The 26,148-nt window shown below is 46.5% G+C and overlaps 1 protein-coding gene across 5 annotated transcripts in view; it reads right to left on the bottom strand.

The window, feature by feature from the left end:
* The window catches only part of LOC116427844 (protein pangolin, isoforms A/H/I/S), a 282,374-nt gene that overhangs the window by 14,940 nt on the left and 241,286 nt on the right, over nt 1-26,148 (bottom strand). For 2 of the 5 annotated variants that reach the window (XM_076370446.1, XM_076370447.1), the window contains 7 exons: nt 21,406-21,643; nt 10,993-11,083; nt 8,226-8,321; nt 7,205-7,342; nt 2,400-2,485; nt 2,167-2,297; nt 812-977 (listed from right to left, as the gene is read on the bottom strand). In XM_076370446.1, the coding sequence (XP_076226561.1) occupies nt 812-977; nt 2,167-2,297; nt 2,400-2,485; nt 7,205-7,342; nt 8,226-8,321; nt 10,993-11,083; nt 21,406-21,643 (946 nt within the window). Of the gene's footprint in view, nt 1-811; nt 978-2,166; nt 2,298-2,399; nt 2,486-7,204; nt 7,343-8,225; nt 8,322-10,992; nt 11,084-21,405; nt 21,644-23,196; nt 25,330-26,148 lie in introns of those variants that run through there. The other 3 variants (XM_076370445.1, XM_076370449.1, XM_076370448.1) reach the window with 3 other exon arrangements.

Here is a 26,148-nt window from a genome sequence, read left to right as displayed (position 1 = left end):
GCAGTATCGAGTCCGAGGCCGCATATTTTTCCCCAACAGACAATCCAATAATTCAATACAAATCGAAGTTGATAAAAAAAAAAATAATAACGGAAACAATCGTATACTACAGGCACACGGCGGACGCACGTGCGTACGTTCTCTGGCGCGTACACACGCGTGCACGCGTGACACGTCGCGACGCGCTCCGTAAGAGCCGTCGTTTTTCTCTTTTCGTTTTACTTTATTTTCTGTTTTCTTTTTCTTTCTTTTTTTATTATTACTTTTTTTTTTTTATTTAGTTTCTTTCTTTCTCATCGATTCGGAAACGACGCACGTCGAAGAGTGACTGATGCCGTGAATCGAAACACAAAAAAGATTCGACGTCTCGATCGCAAAACAGCGAGAATGACAAACGAACGAACGAAATTGAGAACCAAAGGATATCAAAAGAGAAAAATAAATGAACGAGAATCGAGAAATAAATATTCGAGAAATAAAAATTAAAAAACACGAAAACAACAAAGGCAACAAACCCAAAAGAAAAAAAAAAAGAAAAAAGAAAACTCGGCAACGACGACCAAAAGAAGAAGAAAGTTAAAATTACAAATGTGTAACAAATACGGTGAACACAATAAAAAAAAAAAAAAAAAAAAAAAATCACGAAAAAAAAAACTATGAAATCATTAAATTGGAACACAAAAAATAGTAAGTAAAAATGAAACGCACAGAGAAACTTTGATCGTTTCAATATCAACCAGTAGGTAATCTATATATGAATTATTATAATGAATTATTAAGGGCCTGCTGTTCTAGCACTGGAAAGTGGTACCTCCGGTGGGATCTGCGGAGCGCTCTTTCTTCCTCTTCTTCTTCTTGCTGCCGTATCCGTAGTTATCCCTGGCACTCCAGCCGGGGTATCGTTGCTGATGGAGATGGCGCTCCTGCCTGGCCGCCTCATAATACCGCGCCTGCTCCTCCCGGCTTAGCGAGTGCCACTGCGTGTCATACCCCCAAAATTCAGACTCAGTTTCACAGTATTCAGCCGTGCACCGTGTCCCTCTTTCCACGCATTTTTCACGTTTTACTTTATTTTTTTTCGCTATTTACTTTTTTCTTTCTCGATTATTATTATTACTTTTTTTTTTCGGAAACTCGCAACTCTTTTATCTAGCGACCGGCGTCCTCGTCGCAAAACCCACCCATCCGATCGACGGCCCCAACCCTCCTACGGCCGAGACTAGACATTTTTTTTATCCATAGATCCCACCTACGATGCTCTCTCTTTTACTTCGTGACTAAATTTGATCAGTGCTTCGAATGTACTTGAAACGCATGCAACTTTACAGAGTTATAATATCTGGGGATGATAAATGTAATATATAGTAGTTTGCTGGGTCGCCAAGTCAACATTTTGCTTCCGAACGTCTAAGCGATTTGTCAAATGAATTTCTTTCGTTCTCGTTATATCTGCCGAGTGACAATTGTCGATTGCATTTTCTGCTGGCATTTTACTGATTTGTATTGGTACTGTTGCTGGAATTTGACTTTAATCGACTGGTCCTTTGAAGCTATCGGCTCCGTTGCATTCGTTAGAATTTTAAAGGAGTTCCGGCAACTTTAGCGATGCTGTAACTTCCTTTAAAATATGTATTTCGAGACATGGCGTTGTTTGTAATGGAAAAAGTGATTGGAGACAGTCGATAAAGCTTCACCAGATTGTAACACAAACCAATCAACTAAAGGCAATTAGTTTGAAAAAAGAGAAACAAGTAATAGAAGAAAATCTTGACTGTGGCGCGTGACTGTCGCTTTTACATCGGGGCTACGGTCTTGCTATCGTAAGACATTTCCATGATGAACTTCGAGAAATGCATTGACAAAGACATCGCTCTGAAAATATTTAATCGTTAAACAAATGATTCGTTAGGAATTAAAAATATTCTAATACGTTAAACAAAATTTATTAATTTCATCAGGTCCGGTAAGAGTGTATAAAATATATTTTCTATTTTAACTAACTGCATAATTGACCTAGACATTTAAACACAATGAAGATAAACAAAAGATAAATAAAAGCTATCATTAGTAATTGATTTAGCAGATCGGTTTATATAGCCCTGATGTAAAAGCGTTCGAAATAGAAATCTGAAAAATTCATGATAGAAACATTTGCCGGCTACTCACTCGTCTTCCCAATATTTGATTGATCGCTGCGCTCTCTTTTAAGGTACACTCAGCCACGACCTTCGCCCTCATCTCCTTCATGTACAGCATAAATGCGTTCAAAGGCTTTTTTATATGGGGTTTCTTTTTATCTGTGCAAACATCATCGACGTATGGTATGAGAGGTGGCCTCTACAGTGAAAATCATAGGATAAACTGATCACGGATGCCCAGGTCCATTAAACGATCCTTACCTTGGTTATTCTGCTGCGACGAATCGACAGACTTTCCGTTGTCCGGATTCACCAGCGACGCGGAGTTCTTTTGTTCTACCGTAGACCTGTTGAACGAAACAAAACGATTTATAACACGCTTCATTGTAGCTCTCTGCGTCCCCTAAATAAGTAAGCATGAGCCTTGATCAACGTATAACGAATTAATCAGGTGTAGCAACAAGTAGCCCATTTCATCAAATCGACTTCTCAATCTTCTACTCTAAATTATATATTCGCGAACTAGGTCGTAAAACAATCACTGCTCAGCTAGCAATGCTTTTCAATTCTACTAGAAATGAACACAGAATTTGGATTATTCATTGGTACACCTAAAAGATTGACGATTCAATCCCGTAACTACTATAGAACCTGATAATCAGTGTAAACTATACAAGCTGTCTTTGAAAGAATAGCTACATTCGGATATATTCCAGTCACAAGGACGAAAAAAGAGGGCTTACAACAAACTAACTCAATTATAGCGTTCGTTACAATACGAAACAATTCATTTCCTCATAATTAACATGACCATCGACTCTCAGTAGAGAAACGTTAAAATCCCTCTACCCGAAAAAACAAAATAATCCCTTATGTTTACGTGAGCTATCACCCTCACGATTGGATTCTCCCAATGCAGCTACCAATTTCGCGGACACCGTGTATATCGTACGTAACGTCGGACACGGTCCACCGAGAGGAGTTTCGGAAAGGGATGCAGGAGGGATCAAGAGGTCCGTCACGCCGGTGGCGTGTACCGTTTGAAATAAGGCTGCTTCGTGTCGTGGTTCATGGGTTGCTCGGGTTTCGTGCAGGACAAAGGATAGGCTGGTGCTGAGTTCTGCGTGTTGCATAGCTGCTCGGCCAGGTTCGACCCGGGCCCGTCGAAATACGGCTGCGGGATCGCGAGCGGATTCCTGTGGAAGTTTTGCGGCACCGGCCAGTTCATCTGTTGCCACATGCGTCGCGCCTCGACCATCGCCAGCATCTGGACGAAATTGTGTTGCGCGCCGTATGGAGGCGGCGTCACGCTCCTCGGCACGTTCATGTTCGACATCTGCATCAGGCTGCTCATGTAGAGCGCGGTCAGGATCTTGTGATCGGCCGCGGGTAAGCCGGCCTCGCCAGCCTTCACCGCCTCCTGGAGTATCGTCATCTTCTCGTCGATCCTCTCCTCGGCTTTCTCCTCGTCGATCTTGCCGATCGGTCCCTCGGTCCCGGTGCCCTCGATCTCGTCCACGTCGTCCTTCTTTATCACCAGGTTTAGGGGCTCCAAACACTCGGGCTCCATCGCAGGTGGGTAGCACGCGTGCTACGTGTCCTCCGCTCAGTGAGCCGGCTTTATTCTATCCACCGAAACGATTCGGACCGATCCATCGAACTACCCCCGGAATCTCTTGCGACTGGACACTTGAAAGATTCATACAGCGTTCTCATATCGGAGAATTTCATTTATTAAACTTCTATCGACTTCCTCCCGGTGAATTCGTCAGTGTCACTTATCTAATCTCACAGGATCATGGTCAATTTCGAAGCGACTCGCTTCGGTGCACGTCACCTCGTGCTCTATCATGTTGTATAGTTCTCGCGGAACAGTACCCGGTAAACACTACACGTATACAAGCGCGAGCACGTACGTGTACACGCAGGCACAGCACACACACACAGTCACACGCGTACACACGCACACACAGACACACACGAGGAGCGCGCACGAGCGCGCTAATTCAGCACGAATGTCAGCGTGGTCCGGCGAGCGACGTGCAGAACGAGCGGTTCACGCCGGTGGTTGTCGATGGCCACGTATCATCCGAGGGATGGGGCACCGTTCACGCGTATCCTGGACGATCTTAATGGCTCCATATTCGTCGATGGTATTCAACATTCATGGCCATTCGCGGACTGGCACCGTAAAATGTCTCCAGGGGCGGCGCGTCTGCCAGCGTCTCTCCGTTCCGTTCCTCTCTATCTCTCTCTTTATCCTCCGTTCACGAAGAACCATCCCCGTCACCTCAGTCCCGTGACGAGAACCTCGCACCCGGCTGTTTTTTTTACAATCCCGACGAACGCGTGTCCTCCAGGCCACACGTCGAACCGAATACCCTATCCTATCCACCACTCTCCTCTCTCTACGCCTATACCCTGTTATCCCCGCATCCAGGCGCAAAACGCGTCGTTCCTGGCGTCGGTGGAATCACCGAGCGGTGTTACGACGATTGATTATCCGCGAGTGTGGAAGGGGTGGCGGGGTGGAGGGCCGCACCGTGGGGCCATCATCGCGATTCATGGCTCCGCAGCAACGACACCCTACCATCCGCCGATGTATAATTCGCGCGTGGGGGGTGAAGATTGCATTCTCTCTGCTTTCCCTGCGTGATGCCTTCTCCTCTCTCCCCCTTTCTCTTCCCTCTTCCTCTTTTTTTTTTGGCGGGCTGCGCGGCGCTACCGTCGCCGCCAGTTCCGCCGCTGGTCTGCCGCTGGCCCGCGGCTGGCTGGCTGCTGGCTGAACGCACACGCCGGACCGAATGCACTCGGACAACGGGCAGCCGCGACGATTCCCTTTCATCGGCTGGTTACGCACGGCGATCAATCCTTCTGTTAACAGGCCCCGGGCATCCTGGGAGGATCTAACTTCTGTGAACCTGATATTCCGAAAGGGACACGTCCTGCTGCCCCAGTATTCTCTCCTTTATGTCCCGATGGACACGTGTATTCGATCAATCCCAATGGGTTTCCATAGCTTCGTATTTCATTTTTCGTCTCGTGTTTCTGTGTCTCGTTCGGCCGACGACGACGATAAAGATGATTGGATGTCTTGACGGTAGATATAGGTTGTTCACAAGCGAGGAGCACGTGGCCGAACCGAAGGTCAATATGGACGAGAGATCAAGTATACGTGGCAACGCGACTCGGTCCGCGCGCGAGCGTCGTCCACGTCGTCTACGTCGCGTGGCGGATGCCCGTCGGCGTCCATACGTGTTCCCGTGGTGACCGACCAGACGCACCCCGCCTCGAGGACGAGCCCCGGCTCAGCTGATCGTCCATGGCTCGGTTGTACGCGTGCCTCGAATCCAGACGTGCGAGCATGCGGTTTTGTATACTCGGTGCTCGGGGGCCGCAGCCGATCGGCCTGCTACTAATGCAAATTAGAAATCTGTTTAAGAGGGTAATGATCAATACATAACCGGCGGCGACGGTGGCGGCGGTGGTGGCCGGCAGGCGCAGACGCTGTGCGAAGAGAGTCATTCAATAAGTGTTATACGCGGCTCCATGCCGAAGGGGAAACGACTCTGTGCACGAGGGGTTGAACACCCCGGGACGTGCTACCCCCTATGGCCGGCCCTGAAACTAGCCCTCGCGTCACACGCTTCTTTATCAACGGCTGAAATGACGATGACGGTGTGCTCGCTGTTCAGTAAAAAGAGGAACTTCTCCCTTTATCGATGGGAACCGAGAACGGGACAGTTATCGTCCGCATTCAGCCCCGTCCTCCGAATCGTCCGCGAATGCAGTCAGCAGCTCCTTGATCGATCGGAGCGGAGTTCTTTTTCTTGTCCGTCGTGGAAGTTATCTTCCGTTTTTCCAACGGACCGACCGGTTTATTCAATAGAGCCGCCTTCATCGCTGCAGATTTCGACTCCGAGGGAGTTTAATTGAAAGTTTTGAATCTTTGAATACCCTGTTCGGTGGCCTTTGGAGGATAAAGGGTTGCCGTACAATTCTAATTGGAGCGTAAATAGTTCTGTCTCTTTGATCGATTGAGCGGCGGGGTCTCGCAGGACTCGCTGTCTTGAAAGGAGCCGGATTTTCTTGGCGGATGAATGAGACGTTCTCGGTATTCTTCGGTGATACTACAGTCGCGCGTTGTCAATTCCAGTAAGTAGTGAAATTATAAACATTTAATAATGATCTTTAAACCTCTCGGTTTCTGTACTTTTTTGAATTCTCAGTAATTACACAGCTTTTACTGCAGGTCTTTAAGAAATCTTCTGAACTTTGATTACGACTAAGAATGTACTTTCAACTTTTACACGTTTTCAACGAACGATCGAGAAGGAAGTTCTCGTACCATCGGGCACGAGTCTGTCTTTCATTTCGTCGAATGTACCCATCATCGCTGCGTATTCAGTAAATTATCAACTAGTCCGTTCGTTCTCCGGTAGTCTTCGCTCCAGCGAAATATTTAACAGACCACCCGTGAGAACGATCAATGCGATGGATTCGTTCCGGCGGAGCGAAAATTCGACCTGCTGCGTTATCATGCAGCTGTCAGTCTTTGACACACTTATGATGTCTATAGTATCGATTCTGGCCTTTCGTATCGGTCTTCACTTTTCCTGTTAATAAATTCTTTCACGATTTCAAATCTTGCCGAGTTCTTCGCCCATAATGTAATAGAAATTCCGATTAACTTTGAATCGTACGTTTCACCTCCGAAGATAAGAACTCGGAGCAAATTGGAGGGCAAAGGATAATTACAGGACATCTCACCTTCATTCCACGTATTCTCGTGAAAGTCGAGAATGATCCTTTTACAATTACACTAAAACCATTTTGTATGTTTACAAATCGTTGTGATCACAGTCATTTAAATATAATTCTAGTTACCTCGGAAAGAATCGGTAAGAAATGTCCGCAGTAGGATATTTAATGGTTTGGTCGATGGTAAATTGTGGATGTTAAGGATCAGCGTGACTCAGGATAAAGACGGGGCAGTTACTGAATGCAAGTAACTTCGATTCGTTGCGGGCGATCCAGGTGTCGCTAATAGGCCGAAGAGAACAAACCTGTGATTGTGATCCAAGGAGGAGTGGTCTGTTTTCGGCGTCGAGGGCACTAGTGCGTGAGACGTCAGCGCGTGTGCGTGCGGACTCAGTCCAGGATGCGGGGGCATCAGGCCCGTCGGCGAAAACCGGTAGAGATCACTGGAAAAATGATGGCCAATGATCACTGGAAACTTCCAGACGCGAACTAAGAGATTGTCGATCACAATTTTAGCACAAAATGAATTTTTCAGAGAAGCTGAAGTGAGAGATTTACTGTAAACGTGGGCAGCGATACAATAATTGTAAAGAACCTCAGGATTCGAGACATATTTTATTTTGAATGTTGAATTTATAAACTGTCATCCGTCGCACATGAAGATTTACTTATTTAGATCCTGAGGTCTTCGGAAATCTTTTTTCGATTCGAGACAGAATGTTCAACATTAGAACTACCGAGTAATTCAATTAGATTTTCTAATTTTCCTATAGAAACTCCAATATTGTGTCCGTTGAGATTTCAATCGATTTATAATCTAGTTTGCGTATCTTTAAATCAATTTCATTACTCATTTTCCTAAGAAGTATCTGTTTCTTTCAATAGTTGCAGAAGAAGAATCTAGGAATGGGTAATTTTGACCTATTTGGTAGTGCTAGTGTTAAGACGAGGGTTAATTGACCATACAGACTCAAAGGGGTTGAAGAATGGCTATTGGAATTTGTATATTTGAAATTTTAACGATCTTACAACTTGTTTAACATGTAAATATGCAATGGAATAATTAAAAATGTAATTTTTTCAAACTTCTCATTTTATGAAATTCCAATATTAAAAACACGGACAGTTTTTGCGAATTTTAAGCATTGTTTTTGAAATGGATGACGTAAACTTTCACACTGACTTAGGAATACTGAGATGCACGAGTGTTGAAAGGTTCAGTGGTTACAAAACTTGAAATAGAGCGCGAGTAGTTTAACGCGTAACTGAAATTAGAGTTTCCGTGCGAGGTAGAGTCGATAAATTCGATTTCGATCACCTACTAACCTTGGTAAACTAGAACTTGTGATGGGCAAACTCGTGGGATACGGACTTCGGAAACCAGCGCTTGCCGGGGAGATGGGGTACATGCTTGGTGTGTGCCTGAAATGAGAATATAACGTGTCAGAAGATCAATTTATTAACATGCTTAATTAATGTTCAATATACGAAAGTGTTACACCATTTTATCGATTGACATTCAAGCAAGAATACTTCAAGCTATTTTCTCGGTTCGTCATTTACACAGGAATTTATTTATGTCGTTGTCAATCGAGAAATTTGCCTTCGTATTTGTATATACTATCGATCGAAAATATTGAATCACTAACAATAATTAATACGCAGATGGGAAAATAAAATAGAAAACACTGAAACTCAGTTCTGCAATTGTCACAATAAAACCAATTTCAGTCATTATAAAAATTCAAACGTCCATTGACATTTTCTTTAGTTAAAAAAAGAAATTCATTTACCAAACGATCAATCGAATATATTCCTGAATATCATTTTATCTTCGGTACAAGAAAACCTTTAATAAATAAAATAACATCTATAAAATTCAACATTTGCAAACTATATTTATAAATTATAAATGCATAAATCTGTGTAAACACCGATTTATTTACGACTTAACCCAATATAGTTGTATAATCTTCTCCTAAAACCCTTCAAGAATGATTTAATTCGTTTTTAAAATAAACTCTGTGATCGATTAAGGTTTAACCCTTTGCACTCGAAAGTTTTTCACTTAAAATATTCAATACTTTCTAGTTACATGTAGACAAGATTCTTTAAAATAAATTTACCAAAAAATCACACGTAAGTTAGGGAACAAAGCTATTGCCTTTCAATATTTCCCGTATTGGTGCAGTATGCAAAGGTTAATGGCAAATACCGTTAGTTTATAATTTTCCTGTATCAAATCATCTGGCGGCTAGGAGTCGCCTCTCGAGTGCAAAGGGTTAATAGAAAAAAGGCGTTCATTCGACAATGGTTCTCGCCTCTTCCTTCATGAATGTTCCTTGACCTAACCCAACCATTCCACCACCGGTTTCATTGAAAACCCACAAACGAGGAGTGCTCTGTATTCGGAAACACGCAGTCCTAGCGTTTTCCCCTGCCGGCCGCAGAAAAATACACGGTTCTGCCCTCCTAATTGAGAAGAACGGGCCTAATCATCTGTGGAAAATCTCAATTTGGGGCGGTTCGGGCAGAAAGCAAATAACAAGGAGGGAGAGGACGAGGGAGACCTGTCGCGGGAGGAGGGTCCCATTGCGGTCGGCGTACGTTATATAGCATCTGAACACCAATGACGATGGTGGTTCCGATCTAATAGACCGGAACTGAGAGGATGACCGGCTGACCAAATCAAGGAGGGACTCGTCGTGATTTTCCTCGAAGAAACGAGGATCCGAATAGGGTATCCCACCCTTGGCTATTAAACCTCGGTCATCCGACGCGTGGACACTTGCGGATTTCTTTGGGAGTTTATGCACTCGCAGCATTCACGACTGCTCAGAAGTGAAGATTTTAAAAAGTATAATAATACACAATGAACGAATAATAAGTAAAAAGTTTACAATAGCTCCGAAAGAGATTGATTTAATTAAAAACCTGATAGAAACTTTAATACAATGAACTTTAATTCCTTCATACAATTTCTCTTTAGCTCTATTTCCTCGAAAACTGAGATATTAAAAGCTAGCATAAGTAATTTTTAAGCTGTCCGTTATTACGTACAAACGTAAACCAGTGCGATATAATTCAAAGCACTGTTATTCAGTTTGTCCAACAAAAGCGGAACAAATGTTCGGCGGTAAACTGAATGTATGTGCCTATTCACAGATACAAAGGTCAACAATGTAGAACGAAACTCCGCGTGATCATTCCAGAAAATCGACTCGTAAAACACCGAATCCACGTAAACATTCTCAGTGAGTCATTAACGAGGAACGGCTACCACGGATTCTCGACAGCCGCGTAATCGTATCACCCGGCGAGTAAATGGCGGGTCGAGTGAAAGCGGGAGCCCGGACGAAAAGCAAGAATCGTCCGGATAAATAAAAATCGCGTGTACCCTCTCTGCCGACCGGCGCGGCGGTTGAATCGTTAGTACGGTGGAGCGAGGATTAACGACTGCTTGAGCGCGGGAAATCGGGCGTTTCTCATGTAAATCGGGCCACTTCGCATCGAACGGGGACTTTATTACGGAAAAACTGTATTGATACCGTGGCTCTATTCAGTCTGCGACGTTTTCAACTTCCCCCACCTATTCCCTTCGTCTTCCACCCTTCCGAAGTCTAAAGCCCCTCCCTCCTGCTGCCGCGGTTTTCCGATACAAAAAGAAAAAAAAAAAAAAGTAAAGAAAAAGGAAAATCCGCTAATAGTCGAGTGAAAATTTTCAACCGACCGCCGCGGCGGTTGGATTATTTCCGCGGTAACGAGATTAATGGACTCCCAAGCCGCGGGTGAATGTTCAAGGAATCGTTAATTCGAGTCTGCACGTGCGCGAGAAAGCAGCCGAGTAGATCGGAGCCGAGCAGAGCGGAGCAGAGCTGAGTAGAACGGAGTAGAACGCGTGCGCGCGAGCACGTGTACGTAGAGCAGTCGGTGTGTTTAATCGTTCCTTTTATCCGGCGAGCGAAGAAGAAGCTTGCCAGGGGTGGCGGGATCGATCCGGTGGTAAAACCCTCTCGGAAGACAAAGATGAGATTGATCAACGAGCTGTTTGCCGGTGACGTTTTTCAATCGGTGAAAACGTGTATTGACTTACCAGGAAGCGGCGACTTGCGTCATTTCCGGGCTAAGCATGGGGTACGGATATTGACCCGTGGAGAAGGGATACATCGGCGCTCTCGTCAGACCTGGAACAGAAATCAGGATGCTGCTTGAATTCCCTGGATCCCCAGCGAACGCTGTTATTCGAGTCATTTAACGTTATAACTGGCGAGGCTTTTGTGCGCGTGTTTTAATTCGGGATCGCTTAAACGTTCGACTCTTGGCTTGGTTTGAACGTTGATTTGCTTTTATTCGGGGATGACGGGGAAAGAATGGAAGGTCAACCTGTTGACCGGGGAAGACGAGAGTTGTTAAGCATTAACATTTGAAGTAGCGTTTATTGGATCACGTGTAAGTGTATTATAACGTAACTTATTTTCAGTACTCAATTGTTTTTGCAGTTGACGTCACACGATTAACACTTAGTTTATCGAAGCATACTTAAGTATCGTTACATCTTAGAATTCTCTTTCATCTGATAAACCACAGTTCCATAAATAATCAGACAACACCAAGCCTAAACCATCTGAACCTCTAACTTCAATTCAATCTAATATCATTCACAATAGATACACACGGCTATCCGATGTACCAATACTCTCTACCATATAACAAGTTCCACGAAACAAATGTTTCCAGCAAATACAGCACTTATTATTATCAGTTCAAAGAGGCCGAAACATGTTCCACCAAAGGCCACGATTACCCAAAATTAAAACCACCCCACGAAGTCAATAATTATACCGATAATTACGCCGAACCCCGGTGTGCTTGATCATCGTTACGCGAGTAGACACACGTCAAGAGAGAGAGAGAGAGAGAGAGAGAGAATTCGAGCGACGAAAAAGGGGTGGCGCGGCTTTTACAGTAGCGGTATCTAATATAAACCCGGTACGTGCTGCGGAACCGGTCGCGAGCCGAAGAACCCCAGAAACGTCGGCTGGCTGGTATAAGTGGGGTGCCTTTGGCGAGGCAAAGTGTAATTGGCTTCATAAGGGTCGACGAGAAGCGGCCGGAATATCGGCAAGCCTGAAACCGCTTGACGAGGCCAATACTTCACCCCCTTCGGCCTCCCGTCACCCGCCTCTTTCCATATCGTTCCCCGTTGTGGCGTATGGACCGGATAGATGGACTCTCTCTCATTTTTTTGCCACTCTCATCCCCCTCCCTCTTCGCTAGCTCCTTTTTGCGTTTCGCGGGCTGAATATGTCCGGGAGGCATGTTTCTCCACAAAACCGCCCCCGAGCTGCCACGGTCGTCTCTGTCTGCCTGCACGGAATCGGTCAACGCGTGGTTTTCCACGATAGGGCCACTCCAAGCCCCCATGGATAACGACCGTCTCTATCGGTAGACCGTAAAGAGAGATCGGTCCTCGGGCTCTCTCGATTACTCGGACCGGTCTCCGCATCCCCCGTTTGTGAACCACCCGCGGGGCCGTTTGGACACGTCGCCCTGATCTTCAGAGACGACTTTCGGAGGAATGATTGGTGGATGTCGTAAAGGGGGATTCGTGTATTCGATCCTCAGCCGTTTGGACGGCTTTCTTTATGCACGGTTATTTCGGATTTTGCTCGCCTTGCTGGGTGTTAGACGTTTTTCGTGGGTTTTGGTTTGCGAGTGTTTTAGATGAAGTGTTTTTGGGTGAATCTGGGAAATTGTGAATGTGCATTTCGTTATTTATGTGTGGCTTATATCGATTATTCTGTTTGTTGTAGTAGAGTGTGATTACTGTTGCGAGTGTAACAGTGCAGCGGATTTGAAAAGTGTCTGACTTTACTGGGAGATTCTACTGAGCTTTGTGTTATCGAGATTTGGAACACAAACCTTATTGTTCATTGTAGAAGATACATAGTAATTAGTAGCATAAATTATTATATTACAAATTAATTCGATAGCGAATAAAATTGTAAAGTATAAGACATTTATTATATTCTGACCATATCTGATCAGCAAGTACCAGTTCCACTAATATTCTTATAAACAAATAATAATACACAAGCATCATAAAAAAACATTCCACGTTCAAAGGGAACGATTCGCCTCATCCCGAAACAATCATCCCTGAACTATGAGAATATCTAGAACCTCCCCTCAATATAGAAAAAACACCATTACAGAAAGGGGTGCAACAAACCCCGTTCCATCCATCCCCGGAAACTTCCCTCTCAAGGAATTACTTAAGAAATCACCCTGTTACTCAACTTTCCCCGCGTCGAAGACGATTCATTTACATTCTACGATAAAGGGGGGTGGCAAAGGATAGGCAGAGGGAACGAAAGTGGGGGAATAGGGGTTGAGGTACGATTCTCGAGTAACCAGGACCGGAAGAATCGCAGGTCCGGAAGAGGAGACGACGGAGTCGATATCGAGAGACCGGTTACCCCCGCTCTCTCGTCACGGGATTCCGCGAACGGTTAAAGGGGTGCAGGGTGTGGGAAAGGGTGGCTCGTAGTCGGCGGCTCGTAGGAAAGGGTCGTTATCTGTCCAATACCGTGTACGAATAAGGTAAGGGACGAGAATTAGAAGTACGATCCCGCGTACCAGGAGAACAGAAGAAGGTGGGACGATATAAGGGAGTGAGAGGCGAAAGGGGTTGACGATGGAAGGTAGAAGGACGGCGGAGGTGGGTTGAAAGGGGTGACTCGTAATATCCTGGCGAGTCCGCGGGCTCCGTCATGTGTGCTTAATCACTTTCCAGTCGACTCGGCAGTCTGCAACCCCATTATCGGGGTCTCACCACCCGGAAAATTACTCTTTTATTCTCGAACAACTCGAGCTCCCGGTGTTCCGTATACCGCGATATTCTCTGTCTTTCCAACCCCCTACCTTCGTCTTCCTTTCCCGTCCTCCATCATCCTCGTGCTCGACGACTTCGATGGTTTTTGACTTTTTTTCCTGCGAGAGATAGAGAGATGTCGGGGACGGGGGTCGTAGAATGAGGACCACTATGGCTCTATGTCTATTTCGCTCTATTAGAGCCTATCGTTAACATTTACTCGGCCGTGGTTTCCACCGGAACGAGGAGCTGTGCGTGTCTCGATGAGGGAGGAAACGCGCGGAGCCGCTCCGAGGGAGGATTTCGACAAAGGGATGCTCTAACCGTGAACACGATTCACTGGCTCCGCCGACTATCTTCAAGTTTTAATTGGTGTTCCGATTGGTGGCGAAAGAGCGTGTTTTTCCTTGCTCCCTCCGGCTTGGGCATGCGGCGCGCAGCAGATTTTTTTAGAGGCACGACTTGCGCGATTTTTTCATTCTTTTTCAATGAGCCGGCTCGACGATTTTCGAATTAGAAAATATTGAGCAGTTTCACATTATGGTTGAACGATTTCTCGAGTCGAATTCGATTCCAACTAGCGTCTCGTCGAGGGTCGAATTGATCTTAGTGGGTCGCATCTTGTGGCTTGCGTTTTGGGGGGTGGTTACTTGAAACTGCTCTTAGCTTGAACACTCGTTGTTCACGATAAATAAATTATTGGAGGGCTCTTAATTAAATTGTCGATGGCTCTATGCGTGGGATTCTTAAGAATGTAGTTTTAGAAAAAATATATCTGAAGCAATTGAATCATCGAGCCCGTTTGGTGTCTCGTACTTCAATTTTTTATAAATGGATAGAGCTCGTCGAGTGTATTGCGAATTTTTTATAAAATAATTATGTAGGAGAGATAGCAAATAATGTAACTATATTTGCCAAGATATTTTCCTTAAATTAATTCGTTGAAAATATTTAACTTTTTAATTGTACGCTAGTATCGTTTATCCGTTCTTTCTTTATTTCTTTATTAATCTACATTATTCTTTTTAGTTCAAAATTAAATTAATTCGTTTTAAAAATAATGAAATTTAATCGTTGGGAAATAATTACGGATGATTATCAACGATATCAAAGATGTGCGTTGCTTCAAGCTCTTCTCTCCCCTAAAGAATAACCTCCGCAGGAAACCTATGTTCAACCCGGTCTCTCGAGGGGCACTCGAGGTCCTCTTACAAGGAGGATACGTTCGAGTGGTATTTTAACACTCGAACCGGAGGAAAAGTGTATTTACGCCGGCACGAGGCTGCGGTACAAGGAAATCTCGATAAAGATGTCAGAGTGACCGCTCGAAGCGACAAGAAAACCCGGCGAACCAGCTTTCATCGAGTATTATCCGCTCGGAGAATCATGCTATGACGACGATTGATGCTTGATATGATAAAGTTCTTGTGGTACTTGAGATTTTATTGGATTGAATCGGAAATATCAAATCATACGGGAAACGAATTACATATGTTAATAGACGAAAACAACCACTAAGTGATCGTATCAATAATGAAATTTCAAGTAAACAATTATTACCAAATTTTACGATTATTTATCACGTGTAGTAAATACGGTTATTTTTATTAGAAGTCGATTAATTTTTGTTCAGTAAATATTTGACTAAATACAATATTACGATCAATATTAGACTGGTTTGATCCAGTAATTGTATCGAGTTTCGGGGCGGGATGATCGCTTTCCAACATGATAATTCTAGAATATTAAATATGGGAATTCTGGAATATTATTACAATGCGCTGATATTAAACACATTAATTACAATGAAATTACAAATACAAACCAAGGAGAAGATGGAACTGAAATTAATTAACGTGTCACGAATGAATGAAGAGATTCTGGGAAATATTTAATTTGACAATTTTGCGAAAGGATAAAATCCTTTTATTCGTGAAAGATTACACGTAGAATTAAAAATATGAACAGTGCCAAATAATTTATTTTAGGAAAACTGCGTGTGAAATTTTCAATGAAATCGTTGGGAAGTTGAAAGATAAATATTATTCGCTAAATGAAGCGAGACACGAGTAAATATGTAGTGGAAAATGAATAGTATCAACGTCATAAACAACATTTCGCTTCGGTTAAAGCGAGTGACCGGCTCGTGTCTGATGTTCCGGCGTGACGAGATAACAAGATTATCTATCCTCTTCACACAGTATACATACATATTGCAACACAGGATTATCTTATCACTAGGTTTCATCAAACGTCAGTCATACATTCATGCAACTAATGAGTTACGAAGCGTTGAAACGAGATTCCCTCAATACAATAAAGCTGACATCGCATAATCAAGATCAAGAAACAGCAGGAATATAATTTTCTACGAAGAGGAACGGAAAATCTTTTGCCACCACCGGAAAAAGAAACTGCAAAACGATCTATTACATGTATACGATTAACAGCGAACGATAAACCATAAAACTCTAAAGCAATAAATTCATTCGTTTCAATAAAAACGTGTCAACTAATAAATGTGAAACGAAACGAAAAATCTTGTACACTTTCAAAAACGTTTATTTCCCTCACACGTTCATTAAACCGTTCCATCCCCATTTGATAAGCACCATCAACATTTGAAGCTTTAAACCCTATTACATTCTCCCTTCTACATTCAAAAACGTAGACAATCCATCTCGTCACTATACGAGCCGAAAGCTCCTTGAAAAACCAGCAGACTATTTCCCGGCGTTCGGAAAAGGGCCAGTGAGACAAGAATCGCGAAACAAATCGACCTCCGCAACTCGAATTCAGAAGACCTTCTCGCCCCAAAGAACCGACAGCCGACAAGGCCGAAGGAGCATGCGAGAGAGTGGGGAAGGGGTGTGCAGGAAAATCGGCGAGAAGGAAGAACGCCTCATAATCGCGGTAGAGAAAAAAGGAGGACCGCCGGAGGCTGTAGTGGGGGACGAGAGAGAAAAAGAGGGGAGTTGGATGACTAGAGAAGAGAAAAATTAAGCGGATCAATGGCGGAGTCCCGGCGTTTCGCCGGGAATCGTCGTTCCTGCCGTTCCTCGCGCACCCTCCACCCTTCCCTGCCCCGTGGCTCTCTTTCCACGGAATCCTGAAATAAACACGCGGCGGAGATCGAAAAGTGGAGCTAATTAGAAATATATTCGTGGAAGCGGGAGACCCGTGCGCCAGGGGTGGGGCGACGACGGGTAGACGCGAGAGGGTGGTAGGGACCATCGTGGAAACTCCTGATGGAGAGACGGAGCGAGAGAATCAGAGGAAGAGGGAGCTGGGTTCGGAACCCCGGAAGAGAGAAGAAGAGAGGTACGAACGAGGAGGGACACGGAACCACGGAAGAGAGAAAAAGAGGGTGGAAGACGAAGAGGATCGTAAGAGAGAGAGAGATGGGGAGAAAGTGGGAAAGAGAGGGAAAGCCGAAGGTTCAGGCAAGGGAGGGAAGACGAACAGGAAGATGAATAGACGGAGGATGAGGCAAGGGTGAACTCGAGCCACGACGCGAGGGGAAGGGGCGAGGCAGTGGAGGAAGGAACCCGGAGGGTCCGCGAGTAGGGTGGGGGTAAAATGCTCGCTCGTTTGCAAGACAAAGAACCCAAGCCGCCGTACGAACTCGTAGTTGTGCATAAACGCTATCAACCCCATCTACATATTCTAGGGACAGAGGCGATGAAGGGGGTGGCGGCGGGAGGGCGGCCAGGCCCGAGGCGGAACGAGAGGAGAGAAAGATAGCGCGCGCGCAAATACGTCCCTAGTCCCCTCCGCCTCTGGCCGTGACTCCGCCGAGGTGAAAAGATACCCGGAGCACTCCGAGAAGTAGCTCCGGCTACGAGGAGGACGACGAGGAGGACAGCTCCCGAACTGAATTAGAATTCTTCAGTTTCGAGGATTTTATTGTGAGAATCCTCGTGGCCGGATTAATGGAGCGTAATTAGAGTTATCGACGCCGGAAACGGCGGACATCTTTATGAGCCACGGACGCGGGGGCGGTTCTAGAGCCGGGGAATCCTTTTGTTGCAATTAGCCGGTCGAACTGTTGATTTCTCTTATCCTTTTTTCCGTCTTTTGCGGATAGATGATGGAGACGCATCGATGGGTAATTGAAGTTTCGGTAATTTAACGAGTGCGTGGAACGTTTTGGGAAACGTTCGATTGGCATAACGAGTGGTAGCGTATTAATTATAATTGAAAATAAAATAAGGCAGTTCCAGGCTGTGTAGACTTCAGTGTACCGTAATTATGTGAAACTTTTAATTTAATTACAACTACTTCAACTATAGAGGAATATTTTAAACGAGGGAATACTTATTAGCGTCAACGTTATAGTCGTTTATATTCTACTGTATAACTAACGCAGTAACTACCAGATAAGCGCCAATAAAATTACCACACGAACCGAAACTTTCCACGAGACTGTGAATGTGCTTCGGATTCGACTACTGGAAACAAATCATTCGAAGCGAACATCGCAAGAAGCACAGAAATCAAAGTACAAATTCCCCATACAACTGTTCTATATTACTATGTACTGCTTTACTAACCTCCTTACAGTACCGTCAACCTCTCCAAACTTTTATTCCCGTTCTCACTTAAACAACCATTTACCACTTAATCACACTACAAATCTGTCTGGGTCCACGTGGCGCGTACCGCGTTGACAAGTTAGGGAAACACACCGGTCATCGATTGTTAATCCACGCCGACTACAAAGATCGTAGCCGGGGGTTCCCTCGGCAGGAGGGTGGGAGGCGGTCTCGGGGGCGGGTGCAACGAGGGTAGGAAGGAGAGAAGCTGTAGAAATAGAGAGGCGGGTTGAAACCCCCTTGACCCGGCGCCAGAGGGAGGCTGCATGCCTGGCTGATTAGCCTAATGGTGAGTCCTCCTCTTATTCTCCTACTTGACGCCAGTTCGCGAACCTCTCTTCTCTCTCTTATCCCACCGCCACTTCCGTTCTCCCTCTCTCTCTCTTTCCCTTATCCGGCGTTCCTCTCTCTATCGTTATCCGTCTCGCTCCCTCTTCCCATCTTTGTCTCGTTTTCCCTGTATTTTACCCTCCGGGGACGCCTCGGCCTCTTCACGACCCCCCGTTCGAGCTGCGGCATCGACTCAGACCCTTGACTCGATAAGAAATATTCCTTCAATTAGGAGCCGGCTGAAATATCAATGTTTGCACGGCTACCAACAACGGACCGAGGACTCTGTTTTAATTCGCCGCGAAAGCACGGTCAACGGAGACGCTCATCGGAGGGTGTGCATCGTGGACCGACGAGCCACCGCGACTGCAGCTCAACCCTTCAATCCCGGGGTATTTCTCATTCAAGCAGCGCAGGAGCCAGCGAACAAAGAATTGATACTGCGCGTCCTGTAACTGTTACACCGGGACCTCGAGTGTGTTTTTTTAATTCGCAGCGAGTGCACGGGCACGAGGGTGCACCGAGAAGGCGGAGTGCTCCGGGTCAACCCTCGAATAGATGCTCGAGTTACGGCGGAATTAAGAAATCAAGAATTTATGGGGAAGAGTTTGGAAGAAGGTGATGACCTTCAGGTGGGAAGAAGGCGATTGTATCGTTTAGTGGATGATATTGATTCTTGTACTATTCGAATAGTTTGACTGACCTGTTTCTTTTGTGAATATTAAGTGTGCAAATGTTTTCGATTATGTTTCGCGCGTGTTTTCTGCCTTTTTGTGCTTATTGTGAGATTCCTAAATGTAGGGGTTGTTTTATCCTTTACAATGAATTGAAAGTATGTTTCGAAGGAAATAGATCGACACTAATCACTAAAATAAAAAGATTGTATAGCAGTAGGATCAGTCACTAGTGTTCAGACACAATGATCGTAAATTCTGATTTTTCGCAGAACGTTTCTGAACGCAAAAATAAAACAAGATGTTACGGAAACAAGGAAAAGGTACCAATGGTTTTCTCGTTCGAACAGTAAACTGGTATATTTGAAATTAATTGTTACGGGCACGAATTGGAATTATTAGCAGTTTGGAATTTTCCGAGTTCGATTTTCATCGCGCGGTGTTATTAGAAGCGCAGCGATTGCTCATCGTGCCGACATAAATTCGATTCCTGAATTAACGCAATGTTTCGCAGCGGATGGTTGCGTTGTTCCGCCGTGTCTAGCCGCAGACAAAATGTGTTTATATTGCTCGTATATGATGGAGATGTTGATATTTGCGCGGATCGATACAGTGAAACGATACGCGAGGAAACGCCGCGAGCACTTGCTCTATTATAGGGAGCAGAAGTATTCCATCAATTACAATTCGAGAGGGTTGTCAATATTTGTGTCGATACTAGCGGCTCAAGTTCGCGAACCAATTATTGATTCAAACGATATCGGGGGTGAAACCTATCGTATATATTTTTACGCGGAAGGTTTGAAAGATGGTTACTTGAGAGCAACCACATATACGAGGGTGTAAATGATGTTGCCTTGCTTAATGATGAAGTTAAATTCGAAAGACAGTCGTAAATGTTAATTGATTCGATGTTTAGGATTTGTTTCGTTGTGCTACAGTAGGTTTTCGCACACTTCGCACTCTTATTCGGTAGTTAGTGAAGTGTACATATTGCAATAATGTACATGTACGTGCATTTAATTCATGCAAGCGGATGCTAATAGAATATAGAAGTAATTGAACTTCTAAAGATTTTGAATGTGTAAGTTAATCTGTTGATGCTATATATTTTTCTTATATTTGAACTGTATTGAACGAATGATTTAATTCTATAATGTGGACGTTTTGTTCATCGTGCGCAGTGTCTGAAAGTTAGGAACTTTCTATGCATACTGGAATAAAAAATATGTTAAAATTGTCACAGGAAACGCGAGAGCAACCTCCACCTTAGCTACTACCACCATTTGTTGAGCCAAATCGTGTATCCGACATGTCATTAATAACAGTACATCCCTTATACCACTGAAAAAATATGCCACTTTAAGTAAAATCAATTATTACTATGAACTAAAGCGCCCAAGTGTACCATAACAACAGTTAAAATATTAAAAGTGCACCCATTAACCAAACTCCCAATACTTTTAAATCTACGTTGCATTTTATGTTTGTCAATGATAAACGAGCCGCATATCTCTATACACAACCTACAAATCAACGAAATGTCACCTCCGTCTCTTTTACGAAATAACGTGACAAACTTGGAATCCGCATAAATAGGAATCAGCAGTTCAACAACAAACGACGTTCTTAACACTAGATTTACGGAACCCGTCCATCTGACGGATATTAAATTCTATAAAAATTAATTAATAAAAGTATGTAGTAAAATAGTTTATAACTATTATCTAGCAACTATGCGAATACGTATCTTAATTCTCCGTGTTTGATGTCCTAACTTCCAAGATCCATACGAACGAACACCTATTTCTCTAGGAACAATACAATGAAGCGTACAATAAAAGTCCGTAAATCTAGAATCAAAGGGAAGAATTGATCGTCCGGAAAGAGGCATATTTTTCCCGGAGAGAAAGATCACGGAACAAGTGTCCTCCATCCTAGTGGCTCAACGAGGAAGAAGGGGAATCTCCTTGGAGCAGGACGTTACATCACGGGATCAAGGACCAATCGAGGAACCTCGGGGAGGAGCTAACCTGTGGAGGCTGCCGCAGCTAGAAGACGTTTCCAGTGTTCGGGGTGGGTGGGTGGTGGTTGTCCGGGGGTGGCTGATGACCAGTACTCACCGGCCGCTGCGGCCGCTTTGCCCGCATCCAACGTGCCGTACGGCGGGATCCCCATATGGGCTGGCGGCGGCTGAGTCAGATGGTCCCCGTTTGGGCAGAAGAACGGCAGCCCGCTCGGATGCGTGCCCGCCAGGCCCATCTTGCTCGCCTGCGAACAGAAATTCGAGAATCGTAATTAGAACAAACATTAATCAACTGGATAACGGCACGTAGATAATTGGGATAATTGAAACAATTTGGCTAATTGTTTAAAGTATGGCGCGCAAGTGGATCGCGCCGACGGAGCGCGTTGCGTAATAGCGTTGCATTATCGTTACCGAGTAATTAATAATACGTTTATTAATGTTTCGTTAATGCAACCAGCTAATTAGCAGTCCGCCGAGGATTATCAATTAATTAACCGATGCGCCGGAAGCATGCGGGCGAGGCGTCGACAGGTGTTTGCGTGATGCGAATTAATATTTTCCTTCTGTCGGATGATCGATAGGCGCCGTTATGGAGCCGCCTCTAGATCAGAGGACACCGCGATATTTATCGGGACCCAGTTGCACGAGATAATGTTGTCATTGTAATTATCGTGTGTTTAGGCGGGTGAGAATATTTTTAATTGTCCAATGCTGTGTAATATTTCCATTTCTCGGTTCTAGGATTAAAATGCATCGTTAGTATGGGAAATAACGATTTGAATTATTGACAATTGACAATTTTATAGAACCAGAATAGGGGAAATATTTACTTCACCATCTAACCAAATACCTTACGATAAAAGTACCATAAAAATTTTATTAACGTTGATCAATATCAAAATTTCCTTCCGTTTGAAAAATCCGGAAATCCTATAAACGCATAAAGATCTCTAGACCAATAACAAATCATTTAAAAGATCCGGAAGACGACCAGCTTCTCCAGAGTTCTCTGTCGTCATTCCACGCTTTTGATCAAACGTCTCGCGATTATTCCAACAGCGTTTACCGCGTGCTTTCCCATCGAGGAAACGTCAAGAATCGAAACGTCGTCTATTACGGTGACACAGAGAACAATGAGGACCATTTTCGTCCATTAAACAAAGCAGAAAAGGGATCGTTCACGGTAATCCGGGTCTAACGATCGGCCGATGCATCGGTATCGAGTTCCTTTGATCGCGAGTCGAGTACCATTTCCGTTCTTTCCTGTTTAACATAGACATTAGCCTCATTTCCATCCGGTCTGGTCTCGGCCGGAAAGGCGCAGGATCGCTGGACTAAAAAGCCCCCGGAGGAGGAAATATATTATACAATTCAATAAACCCTCGAAGGGGGAGCGCTTATCGAGGACGAACTCGAGCATTAATTTGCAAAGACGCCGCGCGCGCGCTCGCCCGCTCGCTTGCTCGCTCGCTCCTCGAACCGGCGGAGTTCGAGGGGTTCGTTCGGCTTTTCCGTCCGCCGGCTCGACGTCGCGGGGTATCGCCGAATTCAAGTGGCCCTTGAGCGTTCTCGCGCGACTCATCGTGTCCCTTCGGCCCCTTCCCGCCGCCTCCAGCCTCCGCGGAGGTTGTCGAGTGACAGTCGATGGAATTAGTTCAATCTGGCCGCGAGCTTACAAGGTCGGTCGGTCCCTGCCACCCCTTTCCATCCCCCTCTCTCGCCTCTTCCGTGCCCGTTGCGGCGTCGGCGAGCGATCGATAGCTCGAGTGGTTGTCTCTTATCAGTCGGTGCTTACCATGAGTGCAGCGGTATCGCGCATCGATCTGACGGCGAGTAATAGTCCTGGATCGAGAGGCTCCCTTTCCATCCAAGTCAGCACCCTCGACAGCAGACCGACCGCCTCTTCCGCGGTCGGTTCGTCCTCCCCCTCCGCGTCCTCGTCCTCCGCGTCCTCCTCCCCGTAATCGGCCCACTTCTCGTCTGCCTCGATCTTCACGCGGCAATGATCCTCGTCGAGCTCCTTCTTCCGTACGCAACGCGCCAGCTCGCTCTCCTCGTCGAGGATCCACTTGCTCAGCTCGTCGTCGCTGACCTCCAGACCCACTTCCCTAGCCAAACTCTGCAACTCGATCAACAGCATCCTGTCCTCCTCCTGATCAGTTGACACGTGTACTCTGGCGGACAAGCTGGGCCAATGGTTCGAACCTCCAGCAACGTTTTCCTCGTGCGCTAGGATCCAACTTCTAGCGAACGTTTCGGACCTGATGCTCAGCCAGGCTCTGTGAAGATCAGCAAAAGCTTCCTTCATAGTGAACCCCCTGAGGAACGCGGTTAGCGGATCGTTCTCCGTCGAAGGGGTCTTATGATAAATGCCGTAAGCGGCTCTGGAGAGTACACCGCTGGCCAATCGGACTCTCAATTCCTTGACAACGATCCTCATCTCCAGGCAGTCTTTGGGTACCACGTATAGCCTGACCAATCCATCCGCGGCAACGCAGTCGGTCTCCGCTGGCAAATAATCAGCGCTTTCGGCGACCAACACCGCTCCATCCGGGTGCATCGCCATCGCCGTCACAGCGAACTCTTTGTGGAACCACCACAGAAAAAGATCTACCGTCAACGAGCCTCTCCCGCCGCCAGCGTAGATCACCGGCTGGCTAAGCATGTTTACCCGCCGAAGGCAACGCGGCCGCCAGTGGCGGCCCGTCACCAGCAGCCGCGTTCGGTGGTGTCCTTCGTGATCAGCCGCCCCCACCACCCAGACCCTCTCTGCATCGCCAGCTGTGGCGACGGTGGCGCGGCGACGTCCCGGCAGGTCCCGCCAATCCAAGAAGGACACATGTGCGAGGTATATTCTGCTGCGGTCGTAGCTTTCTAGGGCGGCTCTCAGGGTTTCTATCGCCGAAGCCTGGGACAACGGCGGGCAGCTTCTCGCGGCAGCTTGCTGCTCGTTCACCTTTTCCGACGCCGTGGAGACGGAGGAGGAGAATGGCGAGGAAGAGGATATCGTGGAGGACGGCGCGCCAGTAGACGCCGCGGTCACGCCGCACGATTTCTCGGGGGAATCTCTGTTGCCCCGCGACCTGCCCGAACACTGTCTCTCCTGCTTGCGTTTCCTGATCCTGTCCTGCTCGGTGTATCGACTGGAAGTCTCTTTCTTCTTTGAACCATGCTCCTCCGAGGGCGGTTTCCCTTGGGAGATCGCGGACGCGGAAGTCGAAGAAGTCGAGCGTGCCGGCGAGGAGGCGGTCGATGCCGGGGAGCTGGATCTCCTGGAAGGCGATGCGTCCGTAGAGGCGGAGGACAACGCCGGCGAGGACAAAGGTGTGGACGACGAAACGGTGCCATCTCGTTGGTGGCATGCTCTCCGATCATCGCCGGTGCTGATCTGATCGCGACGACGTTTCGCCGGGCATCTTTGCGGCTGGATGCCGTTTTCACGGGGCTCGAAGCCATTCTCCAGGGACTGGCGCATGCGCGCCGGCCACGGCGATCGACCCTCGCACGCTGCCACCGCGGACTTACTGGCTGTTCTCGTCGTGGTCGTGGCCGTCATCGTTTTCGTATACGTCTCCCCAGTCGGACCAGCGTTGATCCTTCCCGTGCCCTCCGGGATCGGCTCCTCGGGCTGGCTAGCGGGCGACGATCGATGACGGCGATGATCGTGGTGATGATGGCCGCGTAACCCGCGCCCTCCCTTCGCAGCAGCCACTTTATTGTTGTTGACACGCGCGCACTTGCCGCCGCCGCGGGGTGACATCGTCCTCGACGGTTCGGCCGCGAACCCGAGAGACCCAGCACCCGGGGCGCCGCGTCGCGCCGAGGTGGATCCCTTCACGGCGGTCCAGGCCCGGACCGTGGCAGCTTGCGAATCCGACGGATTCGGCGAGCTTTCGCGCGCGCGCGACCGCTCATCCACGGCGTGCCGGCTTCGCCTACCGAGCGATGACTGAGCGAGCGGCCGCGACGCAGCCGTCAAAGGCCGGAGCGGGAACTAGAAGGCTTTGATGTACCGCCGCCCCGGCGCGCACAAAGCGAAAGCGGCCCCGGCTCGTTGGTTGGCATGCCACGGGGGCGGGGGCGGATAGAGAGAGAGAACGGGAACACGGGCGAGCGCCCGCCGACGGGAACCGACAGAGACAGACCGAGGACTGGGACGGGACGGGACGGGCGGCCGGGCGCCGGGAGGCGCGGGTGAGACCGGGGGAGACACCGCTGTGCACCCGCGAGCGAGCGCGACGGAGACAGTATCCAGCGGCGGACGTACGGTCACCGGGTTCGAGGACATCCACGCGTGGCGCCGCGCCGCTTCTGCATTACGCGCTATGCTACAACCTCGTTTGGGACCACTGGGTTACCCGTGCCCTGTGATCCCTTGGACGGTTGTCACCTGTGAGGTTTATCTTTCCGTGGGATGATTGTTGGTGATGGTATAGGCGTCGGTTGCATGAGGTTGATAGCTTAAGATAGAGCCGTGATTGTGTCTTCTTTTGGTTGTTCAGTGGACCAGACACAGATTTGCTTTTATGTGGCATATTATACACGTGTATGTAGTTGATTATGTATAGTTTAGGTATAGATTATGTTGTAGCTTTTGATGTACCTTAATTTGTTGAGGGAATGATAGGTTGAAGATCATGTTTTATTGTATTTTGTTGTTTGTCAGCTGTAGAATAAAAGTTGCTTGGAAACTGCAATTATTTTATTTTTTGAAGATAGTTTGTTTATTAGTGAGAACAAATAATAC

This window comes from Nomia melanderi, chromosome 9, assembly GCF_051020985.1.
Source record: "Nomia melanderi isolate GNS246 chromosome 9, iyNomMela1, whole genome shotgun sequence".
NCBI lineage: Eukaryota > Metazoa > Arthropoda > Insecta > Hymenoptera > Halictidae > Nomia > Nomia melanderi.
Note: the sequence above shows the minus strand (reverse complement) of the source record. Positions and strands in the feature narration are given on the sequence as shown.